At 41.6% G+C, this 18,943-nt stretch overlaps 2 protein-coding genes across 2 annotated transcripts in view; both read left to right on the forward strand.

Annotated features, from left to right (window-relative positions):
- The window catches only part of ipo7 (importin 7), a 21,237-nt gene extending 10,746 nt beyond the window's left edge, over positions 1-10,491 (forward strand). The window contains exons 3-25 of the mRNA XM_015020625.1: positions 606-759; positions 896-1,054; positions 1,157-1,313; positions 1,386-1,475; positions 2,116-2,210; positions 2,302-2,386; positions 2,486-2,620; positions 3,272-3,371; positions 3,473-3,549; positions 3,666-3,782; positions 5,099-5,188; positions 5,295-5,460; positions 5,546-5,706; positions 5,872-6,000; positions 6,586-6,652; positions 6,750-6,875; positions 6,987-7,084; positions 7,535-7,630; positions 7,735-7,955; positions 8,067-8,275; positions 8,400-8,606; positions 8,693-8,809; positions 9,820-10,491. Coding sequence (XP_014876111.1) covers positions 606-759; positions 896-1,054; positions 1,157-1,313; positions 1,386-1,475; positions 2,116-2,210; positions 2,302-2,386; positions 2,486-2,620; positions 3,272-3,371; positions 3,473-3,549; positions 3,666-3,782; positions 5,099-5,188; positions 5,295-5,460; positions 5,546-5,706; positions 5,872-6,000; positions 6,586-6,652; positions 6,750-6,875; positions 6,987-7,084; positions 7,535-7,630; positions 7,735-7,955; positions 8,067-8,275; positions 8,400-8,606; positions 8,693-8,809; positions 9,820-9,917 — 2,954 coding nt within the window. The 3' untranslated portion in view covers positions 9,918-10,491. The remainder of the gene's footprint in view (positions 1-605; positions 760-895; positions 1,055-1,156; positions 1,314-1,385; positions 1,476-2,115; positions 2,211-2,301; positions 2,387-2,485; positions 2,621-3,271; positions 3,372-3,472; positions 3,550-3,665; positions 3,783-5,098; positions 5,189-5,294; positions 5,461-5,545; positions 5,707-5,871; positions 6,001-6,585; positions 6,653-6,749; positions 6,876-6,986; positions 7,085-7,534; positions 7,631-7,734; positions 7,956-8,066; positions 8,276-8,399; positions 8,607-8,692; positions 8,810-9,819) is intronic.
- Positions 10,492-12,621: 2,130 nt separating this feature from the next.
- The window catches only part of LOC106938538 (switch-associated protein 70-like), a 10,246-nt gene continuing 3,924 nt past the window's right edge, over positions 12,622-18,943 (forward strand). The window contains exons 1-7 of the mRNA XM_015020629.1: positions 12,622-12,905; positions 14,000-14,140; positions 16,255-16,428; positions 17,462-17,686; positions 17,779-17,925; positions 18,024-18,132; positions 18,239-18,420. Of these exons, the coding sequence (XP_014876115.1) occupies positions 12,810-12,905; positions 14,000-14,140; positions 16,255-16,428; positions 17,462-17,686; positions 17,779-17,925; positions 18,024-18,132; positions 18,239-18,420 (1,074 nt within the window). The 5' untranslated portion in view covers positions 12,622-12,809. The remainder of the gene's footprint in view (positions 12,906-13,999; positions 14,141-16,254; positions 16,429-17,461; positions 17,687-17,778; positions 17,926-18,023; positions 18,133-18,238; positions 18,421-18,943) is intronic.

The following is an 18,943-nucleotide window of genomic DNA, read 5'->3' on the forward strand; positions in this document are numbered from 1 at the left end:
TGGTAGTGCTTATTCTTTAAAAAAATAAAAATAAAAAAATTATGTGATCGGTACCGGTGATCGGCCCTCATGAGTGATCAGAATCAGAATGGGCAGGACAAAACCTGATCGGCACATCTCTAGTTGTTATATTAAAACGGTGAAAGATGACTCGCATTAGACTCCTGGTTATTCCCAAGTCTTTATCTCACTTTCATAGGAAAACATCACAACATTGGTGACTACTTGAACGAGTGTTTTTTGCTGCACTGGTTGGAGGTGAATAGAAGGGGGGGTGTAGGACGGGCGGTGGGGGGGGTTTATGCTTTGTCAGCCTGGATGGGCCGGATTATGATCACCAGCAGTGGAGACATTTGTGTCAGCACTCTGACGTCTGCATTCTCATCTCTGCTTTGTCAAATGCCTCTCCCCGTGTGTCATGCAGCCGCGCGCTGTAGAGGCGACGTGAGCTCATGTTGGTGTCACATTCAAAACCACTCAGCTAGGGAAGAGTTTATTTCTACAGTTTAAACACAAAGTGAAGTAGGATCTGGAGGTTTTTGTCAGATTTATTCAATTTGGAAGTGATGAGAAGGCCTGAGCGTTGTGCTTACTTCTTATTTTAGGTGTGATTTACCTAAAGAACAAAATCATCCAGCACTGGAGTGATGGAGAAGTTGCTGGCACAGAGCCGCCCGTTAATAACATCCCAGAGGAAGACAGGCAGTTCATCCGAGACAACATAGTAGAGGCAATCATCCAGTCCCCCGAGCGCATCAGGTAACCACAAACCCTGCTGGCTCAGTTGAGCTAAAGGAGCTCAGATTTTATTTTTTTTTATTTTTGTCATGCATCCATCTTTCCTTTCCCCGTTCACGCCTCATATTTTGTCGCTTTCTAAATCGGCTTCCACCAGAGTCCAGCTGACGACATGTATTCACCACATCATCAAGCACGACTACCCCGGGAAGTGGACGAGCATCGTGGACAAGATCGGCTTCTACCTGCAGTCGGACAACAGTTTAGCCTGGCTGGGCATCCTGCTTTGCCTCTACCAACTTGTCAAAAACTACGAGTGAGTCCTGGCTCTTCATCCCAGATGTCTTCTGTTCTCTCTCTCTCTCTCTCTCGTCATGTTTTGTGGCAGAATTAACACTTGCGCTCATGCTTGACTCAGATATAAGAAGCCAGAAGAGAGGCAGCCTCTGGTGGCAGCCATGCACATCTTCATGCCCATGCTTAAGGACCGCTTCATCCAGCTGCTCCAGGACCACTCAAACGAATCTGTCCTCATTCAGAAACAGATCTTCAAAATCCTCTACGCTATCTTTCAGGTACACGTCGGATCTGAGTTTAACCACCGCAAATGGTGTTGACGTTAAAATCAGTGTCTTGTTTTCCTTTAGTATAATCTCCCACTGGAGCTCATCAACAGACAGATCCTGACGGAGTGGATGGAGATCCTGAAGACAGGTGTGGACAGAGACGTTCCCCCAGTAAGCTCAGAAAACCTTTAATATAATGTTAAAAAAATAAAAATAAAATCAAGTCTACTATTTTCTTTCTGTTTTTTATGTGTATTTTACATAGGGTGTCTGCATCCTTAAAAAGTCTTACATTTGTTTACCTAAAATTAAGGAATTTAAAAATGTCTTAAATTTATTAAAAATGTAAGTTGGCTTTAAATCCGTTACTCGGGTCTTACATTTTGTCATGGCAAAACTATTTAATTTTGTATATGTAGGTTTTTATTATCATGGGACTTTTCTGTCAGGGAAATGTTTGAGTCATGTGCAAACATTGCGTTCTGTGACTCACTGTGGCTACCACCATCTCGCTAGCTGGCTAGCCAGCTTTTTGCGCCAATCATGGATAAAGTGTAAATTTTTCGCCTGTTGCCTGGGCGACGTTCCTCTTCACTTCTGTCTCCAACCTGTACAAAGCTGCTTTCACTGTGGGCTAAACAACTCTGTCACTGCTGCTCTATAAAACGTTCTTTTCTACATCCCTGTCATGATAAAAGTTAAATTTCACTGCTAATGGTGTTAAAAGGTATTGAATTTGTGCCGGTGAAACCTGCAGGAGCCCTGTTTTTAAATCTTTCATGAACACACTCTCCTGACGTGATCTGTGCAGGAGACGATGCAGATCGACGAAGACGAGCGACCAGAGCTGCCTTGGTGGAAATGCAAGAAATGGGCCCTTCACATCTTGGCTCGACTGTTTGAGAGGTAAAAAGAAACAAGCAAAAAACCCACAACCGTTTTGATTTAATCCACTTTCTAAAGGAAAGCAAAATGATTCCCCAAATCTCGTCTGCAGGTACGGAAGTCCCGGCAACACAACCAAAGAGTACGCAGAGTTTGCTGAACTGTTCCTGAAAGAGTACGCAGTGGCTGCCCAGCAGGTAGAATGTCAAACTGCAAACAACTACATTAAACTTTACTGTATAAAAGCCTGGTGAAGTTAAGTTTAATTGTTTTTTTTTTGTGCTTGTGTGTGATAGGTGTTGCTGAAAGTCTTATACCAGTACAAGGAAAAGCAGTACGTTGCTCCCAGAGTTCTCCAACAGACGCTTAACTACATCAATCAAGGAATAGCACACGCTTTGACGTGGAAAAACCTCAAACCACACATCCAGGTACCAGTGTGGCTTATTTAGGCATCCCATAAACGAGGGCTACGTGATTTTTGTCACTGCTGTCATGGATAAAATAACTTTAACAAGAGTCTGGATGAGAAGAAATAAGAAATGTATTAAAACCTTGCAAGGTGAGAACAGAAACACAGAGTCAAGGGGTCTGTCAAGTCTGCTCTGACCAACAGTGGATCTGGCTTCCTTTTTTAGGTTCTGGTCAGAGAGGAGAGACTTGTTTGGACAATGGGTGTGAATCTTTGATTGTTATATCAGGGAGATGGTCTGGCCATTTCCCTGATTGGACAATAGGTGTTCTCCTTGACCAATCTCATGATGAGATCATCCAGACACATGATCTCATCATGAGACACAATCTAAAGCACAAAAGGGGTGAAGAGCACATTATAAAATTTTCCATTACACTGCAAAGACTAGATCTATTGCAGTTAACTCTATTTTTTCCCCCCTTAATAATCATGACAATGTCTCCACAACACTCTCTACATTTTAGTGTCGATGCATGTCGTGTTCTGTTCGATCCATGCGAATTGTGTCGTGACACTTTTGCTTTACTAAAGTTTTTATTTATTTATTTTTGCTAGAAATCCTGGCTTGTGTTGGGCTAAACCTCTGGCTGTTGCTCTTGTTTTTCAGGGCATCATTCAGGATGTGGTTTTCCCCCTCATGTGTTACACAGATTCCGACGAGGAGCTTTGGCAGGAGGATCCGTACGAGTACATCCGCATGAAGTTCGGTGAGGAACTCCCCCCCCCCCCCCCCCCCTCAGCCGAAAGCAATTGAGCGCGAGCGCAATGACTAACGGCTTATCTAACATGTCGTCTTCTGTTCTGTTAGACGTGTTCGAGGACTTCATCTCTCCAACCACGGCCGCCCAGACGCTGCTCTTCACCGCCTGCAACAAGAGGAAAGAAGTGCGTGGAATCAAAATTTTTAAGACGCGCAGATTCTGATTTCTGTTTATTTTACGATTCATATTCTGAACTAAAGAAATGATTCCCGTTGCTGCTCGTTTTTTTTTTTTTTTTAGGTACTGCAAAAGACAATGGGCTTCTGCTACCAGATTCTCACCGATCTCAGTTCGGACCCCAGGAAAAAGGACGGGGCCCTGCATATGATAGGCTCTCTGGCTGAAATCCTGCTGAAAGTAAGCTGTGCATGAAAACGTTCAAAGTTGATGTCTTCCATCTATGCCATTTAATACCCGGGTGTATATTTAATTTTTTTGTTGTTCTGCTAAATGATCATCTCTTTGGAATCATTTGAAATGCCACACTTTATATTTTAGTTTGAAACATTAACATGAGTAAAATCCCTATTTAAATTGTCCCTAAAGTGCATCTAAATTACAGTTTGAACACACAGCTTGTATCTTGAAGATTTGTATTTGCACCAATGTGCAAATTTTGAGCTAATTTCTGATATTAATATTGCTGCTTTGGGTGATTATTTACATAACATAGATTTTTCTTACCATTTTGACATCGAGAGAAACGAACCACTTCACCTCTGCTTCAGTAAAACTCCCCTCAATCTTGTTCTGCATCACTCCGTCATGAATTGCTGGTGGAAATCTGTCACTTTCTCCAGATGGCAGTTAAAAAGAAATTAGTTTGAGCGTTCCTCCTCCAGAGCGTAGGGGAAAAACAAAACCCCTCCCATAACACTGTCTGTTTTGTTATGTTGTGGGAGACGGCTTTGTTTGGGATTTGCTTCACAGCAAAGCGTTGCATTTTCTCCAGCATGGTGCACACGTCCGTACCGCTTTGTGTGTGCGCGAGGCACAGAAGGAAGGAAAATGACACAGGAGAAAGGAAGCGCAGCTAGCAGCCCCTTGTCAAGCAAATACTTTCACAATAAAGCCAAAGAGAGGCGCAGAGTGGGCCGAGTCGCACGGTCGCTAATGACATCCTAGACCAGGGGTCCCCAAACTTTTTCCTGCGAGGGCCACATGACTGTTCCCTTTTCTGGTCGGGGGCCGTCTTAGTTTTCGAGAAAGAAACCTTAGAAAAGTTTTGTTGACCGGGGGGGGTTGGATTGGATTGGATTACTGCCGACGACATATTCGCGTTTGTAGATAGATTTTTTTTTACCCAGAATGCAAATGGAAAAAAACTGTGAGCGAAACGGTGACTGGTACTGACTAGTACATATTCCATTGAGGGAAACTAAGTTTCATATCTGCTCAAGAGTTTGTGGTTTAAGAAAAATCCACATATATATGAAAAAAAACACTGAATGCTCTCTGGTATTGTTCAGGGGGCCAGACCAAATGAGGAGGCGGGCAAGATCCGGCCCGCGGGCCGTAGTTTGGGGACCCCTGTCCTAGACATTTCAGCAGTCGTGCACCTTTTAGTATTTACAAAACCTGCATTCTGATGCTTTCACGTTTGGCTGTTTCACAGTAGCTTTTTAAAGCAAATATTTTATTGTACTTAATTTGTGTAATTCCTTCTTGCACAGAAAAAGATCTACAAAGACCAGATGGAGTTCATGCTGCAGAATCACGTCTTCCCCCTGTTCCGCAGCGAACTGGGCTACATGAGAGCCAGAGTGAGTGTGGAGCGCCGGATCGCACATTTCCTTTCAATAAGGCCTCAGTGCGGCTGGACTTCCAGCTCATCGTACCACATTTATCCTGACATCCGTTTCTTAAAAGGCTTGCTGGGTGCTGCATTACTTCTGCGAGGTGAAGTTCAAAAGCGATCAGAACCTGCAGACGGCCCTGGAGTTGACCCGAAACTGCCTCATCAACGACAATGAGATGCCGGTGAAGGTGGAGGCCGCCATCGCTCTGCAGGTTCTCATCAGCAACCAGGAGAAAGGTGAGGCGCAACAGACTTGGTTTAATTTAAATATTAAAAATAAATAAATAAAAAAAGCACATTGATATATATTTTGTTTCGTCAGCCAAAGAATACATCGCTCCCTACATTCGACCGGTGATGCAGGCTCTCCTGCACATCGTCAGGGAAACGGAGAACGATGACCTCACCAACGTCATACAGAAGATGATCTGCGAATACAGCGAGGAGGTCACTCCGATAGCCGTGGAGATGACGCAGCACTTGGTAAGAGCTGATAATATAAATGCCTAGAATTGATTTTTTAATTTATTTTAAATCAGTATCACTTTATTTGAAGACTTGGTTCAGACAAAATGTAAACAATACAAAGAGAAACCGATCTGCCGCGTGTGTCTCCGCGTGATGTAAACCCGCTTGGACCTTTCACAGGCAATGACGTTCAACCAGGTGATTCAGACGGGGCCCGATGAGGAGGGAGGCGATGATAAAGCGGTGACGGCCATGGGCATCCTCAACACCATCGACACGTTGCTAAGTGTGGTGGAGGACCACAAAGAAGTGAGCAGCATCGGCGCAAACCCACACACACACACACACATGCCAGTGTCCTGACCGCTCCGCTTCACGCCACTTCATGATGGGGAAGCGGGCTCCGGTCTGCTGCAGGGTTCCTGCCAACACAGTTGCGCCACCCACCAACTCCTGGGAACAGGCTCTGCTCTCTCCATGTTCAGAATGACTCACAGGCTGAGGCAGACGCTAGAAATAGTGCCGGGGCACTTTGCCACCATGTCTGCTGATGCACTGCTGCTGCTTGAAGTCAAAGCGCTCCAAACAGATTGACCATCTTGTTTGAGGCTTTGATTGCATAATGGCTCCATACCTGAGAATAGGAAGCCAATCTTTTTTTTGTGTGTGTGTGTGCGCATTTTTTCACATTGGATGAAGTAAATCGGTGCGATTAACGCATTTGAAGACAACGTCGCTGCTTCTAGTTATACTCACTATTAGGTCTGTCACAAGAACGGGTTTTTACTGGATGATAAATTTATCATCCAGCTGAAATGTTTGAGCTTGTTTTTTCTGGATAAAATGCTTATTGCCTCTAACTTGCTTATTCCCGTTTAACCTGTGTTGCTGCAGATCACCCAGCAGCTGGAGGGCATTTGTCTGCAGGTGATCGGCACAGTGCTGCAGCAGCACGTTCTAGGTAAAGCACAAGTGGCTCACGTTGCACCTGCATGTCGTACGACGGAAACCTAATAGTAACCAAATGACCCTTAAACTTCCGACTCCGTTGTTCTCAGAGTTTTACGAGGAGATCTTGTCCCTGGCTCACAGCCTGACCTGCCAGCAGGTGTCGCCACAGATGTGGCAGCTTCTACCACTCGTGTACGAAGTCTTCCAGCAAGACGGGTTTGATTACTTTACAGGTACAGACACTGAAGAAAGCTTGCAGTCTCATCGTAGAAGTGAAACATGTTCAATGTCGAATTAAGACTTTTAAATGCTGTAAACTAACTAATTTCTATCATATTTACTAGATATGATGCCTCTGCTTCACAACTACGTCACAGTGGACACTGACACACTCCTGTCAGACACCAAATACCTGGAGATCATCTACAGCATGTGCAAGAAGGTAAATGTCGTTGGAAATATTACACTCAAAATATTGTTTTTATTATTACTAATCCTACCAGAAATGTCCATCTTTACCACATCTAACAAATCCATGAATCTTCTGAAATGTAAAAGCATGAAATGCTGGTTTTGGTGTATAGAATTTATCGTTTTACACAATAAAATATTTTAGTTTGAAGAGATTTCAGAGACAGGAAGTACAAAGAAAATGCTGTTCCAATGTAGAAGAGGTAAAGATTTCTCTAGTTTATTAAGAATTTGGAACAAAAGAGGTGAAAAATGTAACATTCACACAAAAATGATCATCAACCTGATGGAATTTTATGCCATTCAGTGCTGCCAAAGCGACACACAAAATGTAGCTAAAGCCATACGATTAAATAAAAGGTAATTTTAAAGTGACCTTGATGACTGACGATAACTATGAATCACTCTGTGATTGGTGCAGGTCCTGACAGGTGATCCAGGTGAAGATCCAGAGTGCCACGCCGCCAAGATGTTGGAGGTGATCATTCTGCAGTGCAAAGGTCGCGGCATCGATCAGGTCAGGCCTTTACGTTTCCCATAGATGAGCTACCGAGACGTCGGCATTGCCGTTAAAAGTCTCGCCGTAGATTTTGTTCAAACGCGACTTCCTCCTCGCGGCAGGTTGTTCCGCTGTTTGTCGGCACGGCGTTGGAGCGCCTGACGCGGGAGGTGAAGACCAGCGAGCTGCGGACCATGTGCCTGCAGGTGGCCATCGCTGCGCTCTACTACAGTCCGCCTCTCCTCCTCAACACTCTGGAGAACCTCCGCTTTCCCAACAGCACCGAACCGATCACCAACCACTTCATTACCCAGTGGCTTAAAGATGTCGACTGCTTCCTCGGGTACGAGCTCAACGTCGCCATTTCCTGCTACTCTCCTCCACGTCTGTTTTGAAATGAAAACGAAGAGCCTGGAATTTTGAATGTTTACTGATGATGTTTCCTGTTTACCAGCCTCCATGACAGGAAGATGTGCGTCCTGGGCCTCTGCGCTCTCATCGACCTCGATCACAGACCTCAGGCCATCAACCAGGTGGGCGGGCAGCTTCTTCCCGCAGCCATCCTTCTGTTCAGCGGCCTGAAGAGGGCGTACGCCTGTCGAGCCGAACACGAGAACGAAGACGACGACGAAGACGAAGACGGGGAAGAAGAGGATGAAAACGGTGCGCGTTTTCTCCATTGTGCTTTCTCGGTTATTCCGAGTTTTGCTTCTGGGGTAAATCGACTGCATCCTAACTGGATTTTTTTTTTTTTGTTTGTTTTTTTTTTTTTTGTTACTTTGTATAGCGGAGCTGGGAAGCGACGAGGACGACATCGACGAGGAGGGCCAGGAGTATCTGGAGATGCTGGCAAAGCACGCGGGAGAGGACGGAGACGACGAGGACTGGGAGGAGGACGACGCCGAGGAGACGGCGCTCGAGGGCTACACTACATCCGTAGATGATGAGGATAATCTAGTGGACGAGTATCAGATCTTTAAAGCCATACTACAGAGTAAGAGGCCCGCCTGTCGCCAGTCAGTGTTGGTAGCAGTCAGCAGCTGTGGGGCTCACCCGTCTGTGACCCGTCTCTTGACGCAGATATCCAGAGCCGTGACCCCGCGTGGTACCAGGCGCTAACGCATACCCTCGACGAGGAGCAGCGCAAACAGCTTCTGGAAATCGGCACGCTCGCAGACCAGAGGCGGGCGGCACACGGTGAGAGCCTGCTAATACGAGATGACCTCCAGAACTGTGTCCAAGTCTGACAATAAAATGATTTATGCATGGCTTCTTTCTTTCGCTTTGCTTTTTTTCTTTACATTAATGCCAGCTATTTCCAGTGGGGTTGAAGGCATGGTGGGGAAAATAAAAAGGGGGTTAAATGATGCTCTTTAAGCACAAAAAAGGTGATCAGAATTGTCGTAACTCAAATCTAATGCATTCCAATTCAGTCTGTAAAGGCATGGAGTTTAATTTGTTTTGAAGGCTGGGTATAAATATGAGGCTTTGAGTGTATACACTTAATTGGTTGTTTTTAGAGAAATAAATTTTGAAAGTTTTTTTTTTTTTTTCCCCCATTTTCTGGGGTTTATCTTGAGATTTGAGTTTTTATCGAAGTGGTCAGAAATGAGAGCACACTCACTCCAAAAAGGGGCAATTTTACCAATTTCTGGACTTCAGACCATATTAGTTTTTTTTTTTCCTATGCAAGGAAAAATAAAGGCATAACAGATGACAAACCAATCTACTTTACATTTTCCTGCAGCAGAGCTGAATAGATTTAGAAATGGAACAATACTACACACCTGATTCATGCCTTCTTTTTCCAACATTTATGGGAATGACAAAGTCTGACATTTTAAAACTTAAAATTGGTCAAAACTTTTAAGTTTTATTATAAACATTTTGTCAAATGACATATCTGAATAATAAACAGAAATTTGAGTCTGTGTCCCTGTCAAAACATAACACGTTTTAAGCTTTTCATGGTGTTTTTCAAAAGCGAGTACAAAACATATTCAGAGGTGGTGATAGGGGGCAGTAGAGAGCACTGGAAACTAAATGACTTGAGAAGTGAAGAAAATACTTCTGATCCTACAGAAGAAATTACTTCATTTATTTTTTACATGGGGGGGGGGGGGAATGACAGTTTTTAAACAAAGAAAAAAAAAAAAACCTAGAACATTTCTGTTTTCAAATCCCTGTTGCTTTCCATCTTCTTCCAGAGTCCAAAATGATCGAGAAACACGGCGGCTACAAGTTCACAGCGCCGGTGGTGCCATCTACGTTCAACTTCGGGGGCACAGCTCCAGGAATGAATTGAGTCATCTTTTTTTTTTTTTTTTTTTTTTTTTTTTTTTTTTTTATTACTCTGTGACTGATTGTAGTGAAGTGAAAAAAAAAAAAAAAAAAAAACAAAGCTTGTGTTGTTCCCTTAAATAGTGGTTCCAGAACTGGTTCTTCTGAGTCATTCTTCAATCTGTCAAATGGGAAATAGCACCAGAAGATGTGGGGGGGCGGGGGGGGTAAAAGCAACTAAAAATGCAACCGATGGCTCAGGAAACCAAACCAAGAACTTGAGCACGAAGCAAGAGAAGAAGCTCTGAACAACGCTGTCCGCTGGAGCCCCTGAGACAGCAACTCCTTCGTATTTTCTTCCCACTGAAACAAATAAAGAGGGATGGGAGGGATGGGATGGATTATCTGCTAGAATTGATAATGGGACTAAATATTTCATTATCGCCGTGGCCAAGGGGCCACGATAAGATTATACCTCTGGTAGTGGTGAAATCTGCGAATCTTTCTGCATAAACAAACACCCACGTTTATGTACATACAAGCCAAGGTTATTGATTTTTTTTTTTTCAAGTAGCCTTGAAAAAAAAAATAAATAAAAAAAAAGCGACCAGAGGCTTTTGTAAGGTATCAACAGCTGTATTCATATGTAGCATATTGGATAATTCATAGCACTATGTGATGCCTGATCTCTGTAAATTAATGACTAGCACTTTCATATTGTTCAGGTCTTCTAGCCTTCTGTATCAGACTGCAATTTTTTTTTTTTTTTTTTTTAATTCAAGACTATTTAAGAATGGGGGAATACAGGCTGTAACTTTTGTTACTTTGCAGGTGTTAACAGCTGATTTAACAAATGCATCTGGTTGGAGGGAATCAGTTGCACACACAATTTCAGGACGAGAGGATGCTTTTGGTGTTCAGTATGGCTAATAGGACAAGTGTTTGTCAGCCCTGGATGTGCCGTTGGATACATCGTTGAAGCATGTACAATTCAACTTATCGTGAAGGTCTCGAGCTTTTGGTTGGTGTATGGATGAACCATCTATATATACAACATATTAAAAAAAAAAGAAGCTAAGGGAATCATGTTTGACTGTTTATTTTATTTATTTTTTTTTATTTTTTGTCATATTTTAACCAACATACAGTCCCGCGTAGAGTCGTTCACATGCTGCAGGTGGCCGGATTTTTTTTTTGTTTTTGTTTTGTTTTCTGACGAGATCGTCAGAAAAGTGTTTCTGTGGAGGCAGCAGGTGGATCTGCGGTAAAGCGAAAGGGCGACCGCATTACAAACGCTGCAGCTCTCGACGCGGCTGAGCCACGTTCAGCTCCCAGTCCTGGACCCGTTTGCTGCATGTACTCTTCTTCTCACTCTGCCCACTTTCCCTGTCAAGCTACTGATGAATAAAGGCCACAAGTGCCAAAAAAAAAAAAAACTTAAAATGTTTTTATTAGTATGTAAAAAATATTGATTGGGTTCTGTGTATTTTTTATGGTTTAAATTTTGACGAATGTAGCTCAGGAAAAGTAGAAAAATATATATTTGGGAGAAACAGTGAGCATGATAGGTTTGAGTTCACTTTGATTATGGGTTGAAACTAATGAAAGCCCTATGTTAAATTGGAACTGGGAGCTTTTTAACTTCTGTTTTAGATCAGAGGTCTATAAATGCAGCACTGTAATGGGGTCATGGAGTCGCTGTTAAAACTTTGTTCAGCTATAAAGCACGCTACATAAAAAAAAAAAAAACTGGTATTTTTTACCGAACTTAACAGTTTTCGGACTTCAATTAAGCATGAAAAGGGAGATCAAGTCTTTCTAAGCAACATCAAACAGAACATCAACATAAAACACTTAACTTTGTCTTCATTAACTCAAAACGTACTATAAGAGTCCGTTCTCTCTCAGCCTCCCAGAACAAATTATGATAAATAGTTTAAGGTGTAAATAACTATTATTTGACAGTGTGTTCAAGCTCCTAATTAGGATTATAAAAACAGGGTTTTGTGACTAAACATTCAACAAACACAAGGGGAAGCTTATCCCACCCAAAAAGAGGATTTGTTTAAACATCTGCAGCTGGAGAAGCTATAACTTATTAAGGTCCGAGTTTCAGTTTAATGGGTCTAAACTATTTTTGTCTGCTTTCGAGAAAGAAAAAAAACCCCAAAGGAATGGCATCAACAGGACTACACGATTATTATTTCTTTTTTGTTGCTAAATGTGTCAAATAGTATTTTTAAGATTCTGAAAACGAACCAAAAACATATTTACTCCTTAGACATGGGAGAGTAGTGGTTTGGAGCTGATGCGGTTCTCGGTGTTATCGGAGGATTGATTTGTAATCCACATTTAAGGAGGAGTATCGAGTTAGCAAAACGACTTGAAGATTTATAAAAGTCTCATAACTTATTTGAATTACACAAACAGGCTCTTAATTCAACCTCGTGAAGCAATTCTTTTCACACGCCTCTAAATCAATGCTTATTTTTGCAAACTTAATACAAAATGTGCAGGGAAACATTTAAAACTCCTTAAGAAATAGCAGCAGCAGGTGGCGCTGATCAAACGCGGCATATTAATCAGTGGGAGAATCTCACTGAACAAGAAGGAAGGACAAAATTTCTTAAAATTAAAACAAAAAACAGTTGTTTTTTTTCAAACTTTATCTAAACTTAGAGCACATTGTAGATTGGCTGCTTTCTTCCCACCAATGTCAGATTAAACCCCCTGAATATTGGCCAATATTTGGATAATGAGGGGTGGGGGGAAAACCTGACCAACTAAACCATCACGTGGAGTGCGCATCACACTTCTCCTTCTCTTGGTTTTGCCTAAAGGGCGCAGAAACAGGCTCAGACCCAAACACAGCACACTCACGGAACCACTGCTGGTTCTGGTGCCGCTGGAAGACAAAATGTGGCTTCGAGAGGAGCTGCTGAAAGCCATCTGGCATGCGTTCACGGCCCTGGACGTGGACCACCGTGGGAAAGTCTCCAAATCTCAGTTAAAGGCGAGTTTTAATTTCTGTTCACTTTAGTCTGACCTCAAACACTTGGATTAGCACTTTTGCATCCTGTATGATTTCTGCTTCTACGTACTTCTGTGAGAAAATAATGAGCAACATTTCAGCTACTTCTGCAATTTATTGGGAAATCAATTTTATAAGATGTCTGTTTTCTGTTTACACTGTATTTCCAAACAGTAATGGCGTCCGCGTGTACAGATATATCACCATTAATTTAGTCCTGATTTTGTTTCATATTTTATTTTTCATAATTTAACATCTCTGTGTTGCAATAGTAAACACAATCTCTTTGTGTGTTAATCTGCTATTACCAGAACTTGAACAGTAATTGTTTTTATGCCTCATTCGAGTTACTATTTTGGGCGATTTTAGGAGTTGTTGTTTTTTTTTCATTTAATCTTCTCTTCTGTAAATGGTTTGGCAACTAAAAATATCTAAATTTGTTTCGCATGTCATGGTTAAAACAAAACTGGAAATAAATAACAAAATTTGTCTACTGAGAGCTTTAAAAACAAAAAACTCGTTCTACCTCCAGCCTTAATCACATCATGCGGACAATCTGCCCATCAAACCATTGAAGCAAACCATTGCTCTAATTGGGATTTGGTAACCTTGGAAACCATTCGATTTTGGGGTCAAGCAATCAGTTTGAGAAAATTAAGAGTTTTGTGACATGGTGTACTGGAAGCAGCTGTTGCCTTTTTGGCGTTTTAAGGTGTAAAACGAGCTTCACTGACTTCTCTCGTGAAAAACTCGAGTGTTTATAGGTAAGCGTTTTATTTTTGTGACACTTTGTCAGACAAAATATTATCAGCGGTGCAAAGCAGCAGAACTGAACTGAAACTGATGACCTTTTGCAGTAGTGCAGCTGAGAGCAACAGTCCATAATCTAAAAGCTTAGAGATGTCACTGGCAGGAACTGAAGGATCGCTTGGCTGGTGATGCGTGTAGATGTGACAGACAGCCATATGATTACTGTTCTCTGAAGATCGTAATGCTATTTTACTGGACTCTGAGGTTTGAATGAATAAATGCATTGACATTCACAGTTGTGCTCCGGTGTATTTGTTGTTGTGTAGGTGCTCTCCTACAACCTGTGCACAGTAATGAAGATCCCCCATGACCCTTTGACCTTTGAAGAGCATTTTAAAGAAGATGATAAGGGACCTCTGTCTAATGAGGGCTACATGCCTTACCTCAACAGGTACATTCTTGACAAGGTGAGGACTAAGAGTGGTTAAAAAAACAAACAAACAAACAAAAAAAAAACTCTTTAATATCTCCGTCACACTCTGAAACCATGTTTTTAAAATATTTGCCCAGTTTGCAAAAGACATATATAGGCGAAAAATGTGCATTTACTTATGTGAGCATTTATGAGTAACCATTGACTCCACAGTTTTGCAAACTTAAATATGTCAAAAGATATTCTTCATTCAACCAAGAATTATGTTTCTTGAGACGGGCTTCTCTCAAAATGTTATAAGACGATGTAAAATGTGTCTCTTTACATTTCACTACAAAATGGCGTGACACAAATTAACTATACGCAATTTTAAACAGACATTTTTTGTGTTACATTAATACAACATTTATTACTATTTCTGAGCTGCATTTTCCTGTTTCTACTGAAATGTTGAGGAATCACCTTTGATGATGAGCTCTAAGTATTTGAGGTTGGAAGGCCTCCGTGCCATCACCCTAATCTTTGTCTCCCAGATTCACAATAATTCAAGTGAGTCTTGAATGATTTAAAGCAAATCTACAAAATATAAAATTGCATCTTCTTGTGTTTCTTCCTGGCATCAGGCGGTCGTTGCATGTTGGCGTTTTGGATCATTTCGCTCGGTTTGTTTCGCTACATTTAAGATGTTCACTAAAATAGTCAGACTGCTGGAGCGGTCCAGCAGTGAGACTGGAAAAATGGTGATAAAATTTTAATATTGGTCTAAACCCACACCTTCTAGACATAGGAATACATTTGAACTTAACCATAGCTCCAAGTGATAAAAGAATGCACGATTCATAATCTGGGAGTTGTAGCAATGTGGTTCATGTGAGGTGAAGAAAATGTACATTTATTTTTATATTGTCATAATGAACAGTGAAAGACTGTCTTTCTTTTGTTTTATTTTATTTGTTAAAAATAATTTCAGGCTTACACAGAATCTAAAGTAAACAAAGTATAAATGTGGACTTCTCTGAGACAAAGATCCAAATTTAAAATGTGTGAGTTATGAAATAATGTGTACAGTCATGAATTTTTTCTCCCGGTGCAATAATATTTGCACATTGGCTACTTTGACCTTGATTAAATTACATGTTTCACAAAGTGTACTTTAAACATGATCATTTACTTGCTCTGATCAATTGTCTTTCATTTGTTAGAAATTAAATGTTTTGTTAAAAATGATGTTCAGACTCTTTACCAGATGTCAATTTCATAACTATGGAGGCAATTCTTTGCACAATGTTAGGTCATAATGTGGTGAATCATCAGACTTTATTGAATGATATGTCCAAAATAAGTGTGTTAGTGTTTAAAAACTGAATTCTTTTAGAAATATAGTTTCTTTAGTTTATCATGTGCCAAAAAAAAAAAAAATCCTTCTGTGGAAAAAAAAATAAAAGTTGCTAATTAAACATGTAAAAAAAAAAAAAAAATAATAAAAAAAACAATGTACAGGTTAGGTTTTTGAAAATTTAATAATGTAAAAGCAGATATGGGATTTAAAAAAAAAAAAAACTTTAAGTGCTTGAATTTCAGCCAAGTTTTGTAAAAATAAGTAAATAAACTATTTATTGTAAATGAGTTATCTGGTTGATTATTTGCCAAAAGCTAAAATGATAAATCTCCGGATTGAAAAACTAGTGAGCAATTTTTTTTTTTTGATTATATAATAATTCTCTGCTGAAACGTCGACCAAACAAATTAATCTCATGATCTCTTCCTTTGTGCCACATTAAAGTGACTCATCATCTAAATGTGGAAATGGTTGCAAATTCTGAGTAAGACGTTTTCTCTAATTTTTACGCAAGAGTGGTCCCATTAGTATTCAAAATAGCTGTGGCTCTGATAAGTTTTAGTTGACTCAGTCCAGTTAGCAAGCAGCTCAGGCTTCCTTTGTTGAGCTGCGAGGCGTTTTTCTTCCCTTTTCTCCGCCAAACTCTGACCTGAATAAAAATGAGCCCTGTAACAACATCACCTCACATCCTGCAGCCTTTAAGGTTTCCAGGGGAGACCGGCAGCGATCCTTTGGCTCTGCACTTGTAAACAAGCAGGTCGCCGGCGTCTCCCTTCGACTCCTCTCTGACTCCGTGTTCTCGTCCGCAGGTGCAGGAGGATTTCGACGTGCTGGAGTTCTACCGGATGTGCTGGACTCTGTGCTACAAAAAGAATATTCACCCTCATCGTCTAATCATCTCAGATGCCGATGCGTTCAAAGTCTGGTGCATTTTTAACTTCCTGTCGGAAGACAAATACCCGCTGGTGATTGTCTTCGAGGAGGTGAGGAAGAGGCTTAAAGAGGAATTTTTGTAATTCCAGCTGATCCAAATATCTGGATTAGACCGCGCCCTTCTGTTTCAGTTTTTCTTTCCCTGATTATTTTCAGAAGCATTTTTTTTCAATTAGCTTCTCAATTCTGACTTTTGGATCTTTCAGGTTTATAAAGTGGATTAATCACGACATATGGAAAATATTCACCTTTTCAATTTGATCACAAGCAGAAACTGAGCAATTTGTCTCCATTCCTTTTGTTGGATATAGGAAAAATACCAACGATAACCTGGTAAACAGTATTTTAGCTCAAATAAATAGGATCTGAGCTGAAAACTTGGTGCATCCAGTAGATAATCTGATGAAGCGTGAGCAGGGTTATCTTTGCAGGATTATTTTCTATTTCTTGAATATGTGACTTTCAGAAAAGGATCTTTTGCTGTAGATATGGTTTTACTCTTAACTTTTGTGAAAAGCTGCACAAAAACTGCTGACATGGTCAGGTGCAAGCAGTTGTCAGGCTTTGAGAGGTGTTCTGTGGAGGCATTGCTCCAGACTACTTTTAAACTGTATAATCTAATCAGAAAACACACATTGAAGAGATTATGGCTGGCTTCGAGAATTCTCCTTGTGTTCTCTGAATCATCTTGTTTTCTTCTTTCTGGCCTGAAATTTGCTCATGAAATCTGTGGGAGTTAGTTTTGATTCATTTCTACCTCGGTTGATACGGAGTTCTGACCGCGACGTAACAAGCCGTGAAATTCCCGCCACTGTGCTGATATTTCAGGCTCGTGTTTATACATCATAATCTATTACTATAAATGACTTTTTGTCAGAGAGAACACAATCTGACGTATTTTAATTATTACTTTTGAGAAAGTGGATGTCTTCCTAGTGTTTCTTGGCAATAAGCAGCATTCCTACACGTCACCAAAAAAGATTGGAAAGAAAATGTTGTCGTTTCAGAGCTGTTCAAAAAATGAACCACGCGCCTACGTTGCTTTTGAAGCTTCAAGTAAGGCCGTTTTGTCCACCCGTGTAGGTCGAGTATTTTCTGCGAAAGCTGATGGAGGCCATGGGGATCGGGTGGTGCGAGGAGAAGTTCACAGACTACAGGATGCAGCACAGCGCGAAGAGCTGCCTGACTGTATGGGAGCTGATCGAGCTGGTGGGAGTCATCTACTTCAGCAACGACGTGGACCGCCAGATCCTGTCCATGAGCATCAACGAGGTGTTTTCGGAGCTCATCCTGGACATTCTCAAGCAGGTCGGACAGGACGCCCAGCAGGTTGGGGGGGGGGTAAGAAGACGCGTAGGCCTGAGGAACGCCTCGGCTCAACTCGGTGTTGTGTTTCAAAGGGCTACATGATGAAAAAAGGCCACAAGAGGAAGAACTGGATGGAGCGCTGGTTCGTCCTTCGACCCACTTCGCTGACCTACTACGTCTGCGAAGACCTCACGGAGAAGAAGGGAGACATCGTTCTTGACCAAAGCTGCTGCGTGGAGGTAAGGTGGAGTTTTATTTTAATAATTGGTTTATTATTTTATTTGATTTCACTTTCATGTGATTTTTTTTAAATTATTTTTCTATTTGTCCTCTCCAGTCTCTGCTAGATAAAGACGGGAAGAAGTGCCTCTTTATTATTAAGTGCCTGGATAAAAGCTTTGAGATCAGCGCTTCGGACAAGAAGAAGAAGCAGGAATGGATTCAAGGTACCGACTAGACGACTTCCTCCCCGTCATCCCTTCATTTTTTGAAACGTTCCCCCCTCCCTCCTCCCCCCGTCCCTGAGCTCCCTCTCCACATGTTTTCCGGCAGCTATACAAACGTGCATCCAGCTGCTGAGGCTCGGCCTGCTGTCTCCGCACCGCGAGGCGCGGCTGAGGCGTCGGGAGCTGCGGCAGAAGCAGCAGCTGGACGAGCAGCACCTGACGGAGAGGATGAAGAACCTCCAGGCGGCTAACGAGGCCAAACAGAGACAACTGGAAGACATGAGGCTGGTCTGTGGTTGACACCCTCCAAATATTTTCAAAGATAAATCCCAATTGCAAGTCAAGCGGTCGTTCAGTCCGTCTGTGGACCTTGGCTGTGCCTTAGAATAAGAAATAAAAATTTTACAAAAATAGAAATGGGGGGCGGGGGTGGGGGGGAAGAGCATTAATTCAGTTGAACTTAGGCGTTGATCACATCTGCTCTTTTTTTTTTTTCTTCCCCCCACATATTGTGGTTTATCTCAGAAAACACTAGTAGTAAAAAGGGAAGTAAAACTTTTATGCAAACTGCCTAATATATCATTTAGTGACACCTGTGTCTGAAACATGGTTTGCACGCTCAATACTATTAAAGGCGAAGCAGATTATTCCTCATATTTCACTTCTCTTTTTCTTTGACCACTCAGCTATTTTTTTTTTTTTTTTAAATGTCGAACCGCGTTTCATATTTGCAAGAGCTAAAAGTGGATTTGTGCAGAGTTATATCGGAGCCCAGGATGCCGATTTAAAAAGGAGTCACTTTAAAGCATCC

This window comes from Poecilia latipinna, unplaced genomic scaffold (genome assembly GCF_001443285.1).
Source record: "Poecilia latipinna isolate Pla-1442-1.1 unplaced genomic scaffold, P_latipinna-1.0 Scaffold2621, whole genome shotgun sequence".
NCBI classification, from domain to species: Eukaryota; Metazoa; Chordata; class Actinopteri; order Cyprinodontiformes; family Poeciliidae; genus Poecilia; species Poecilia latipinna.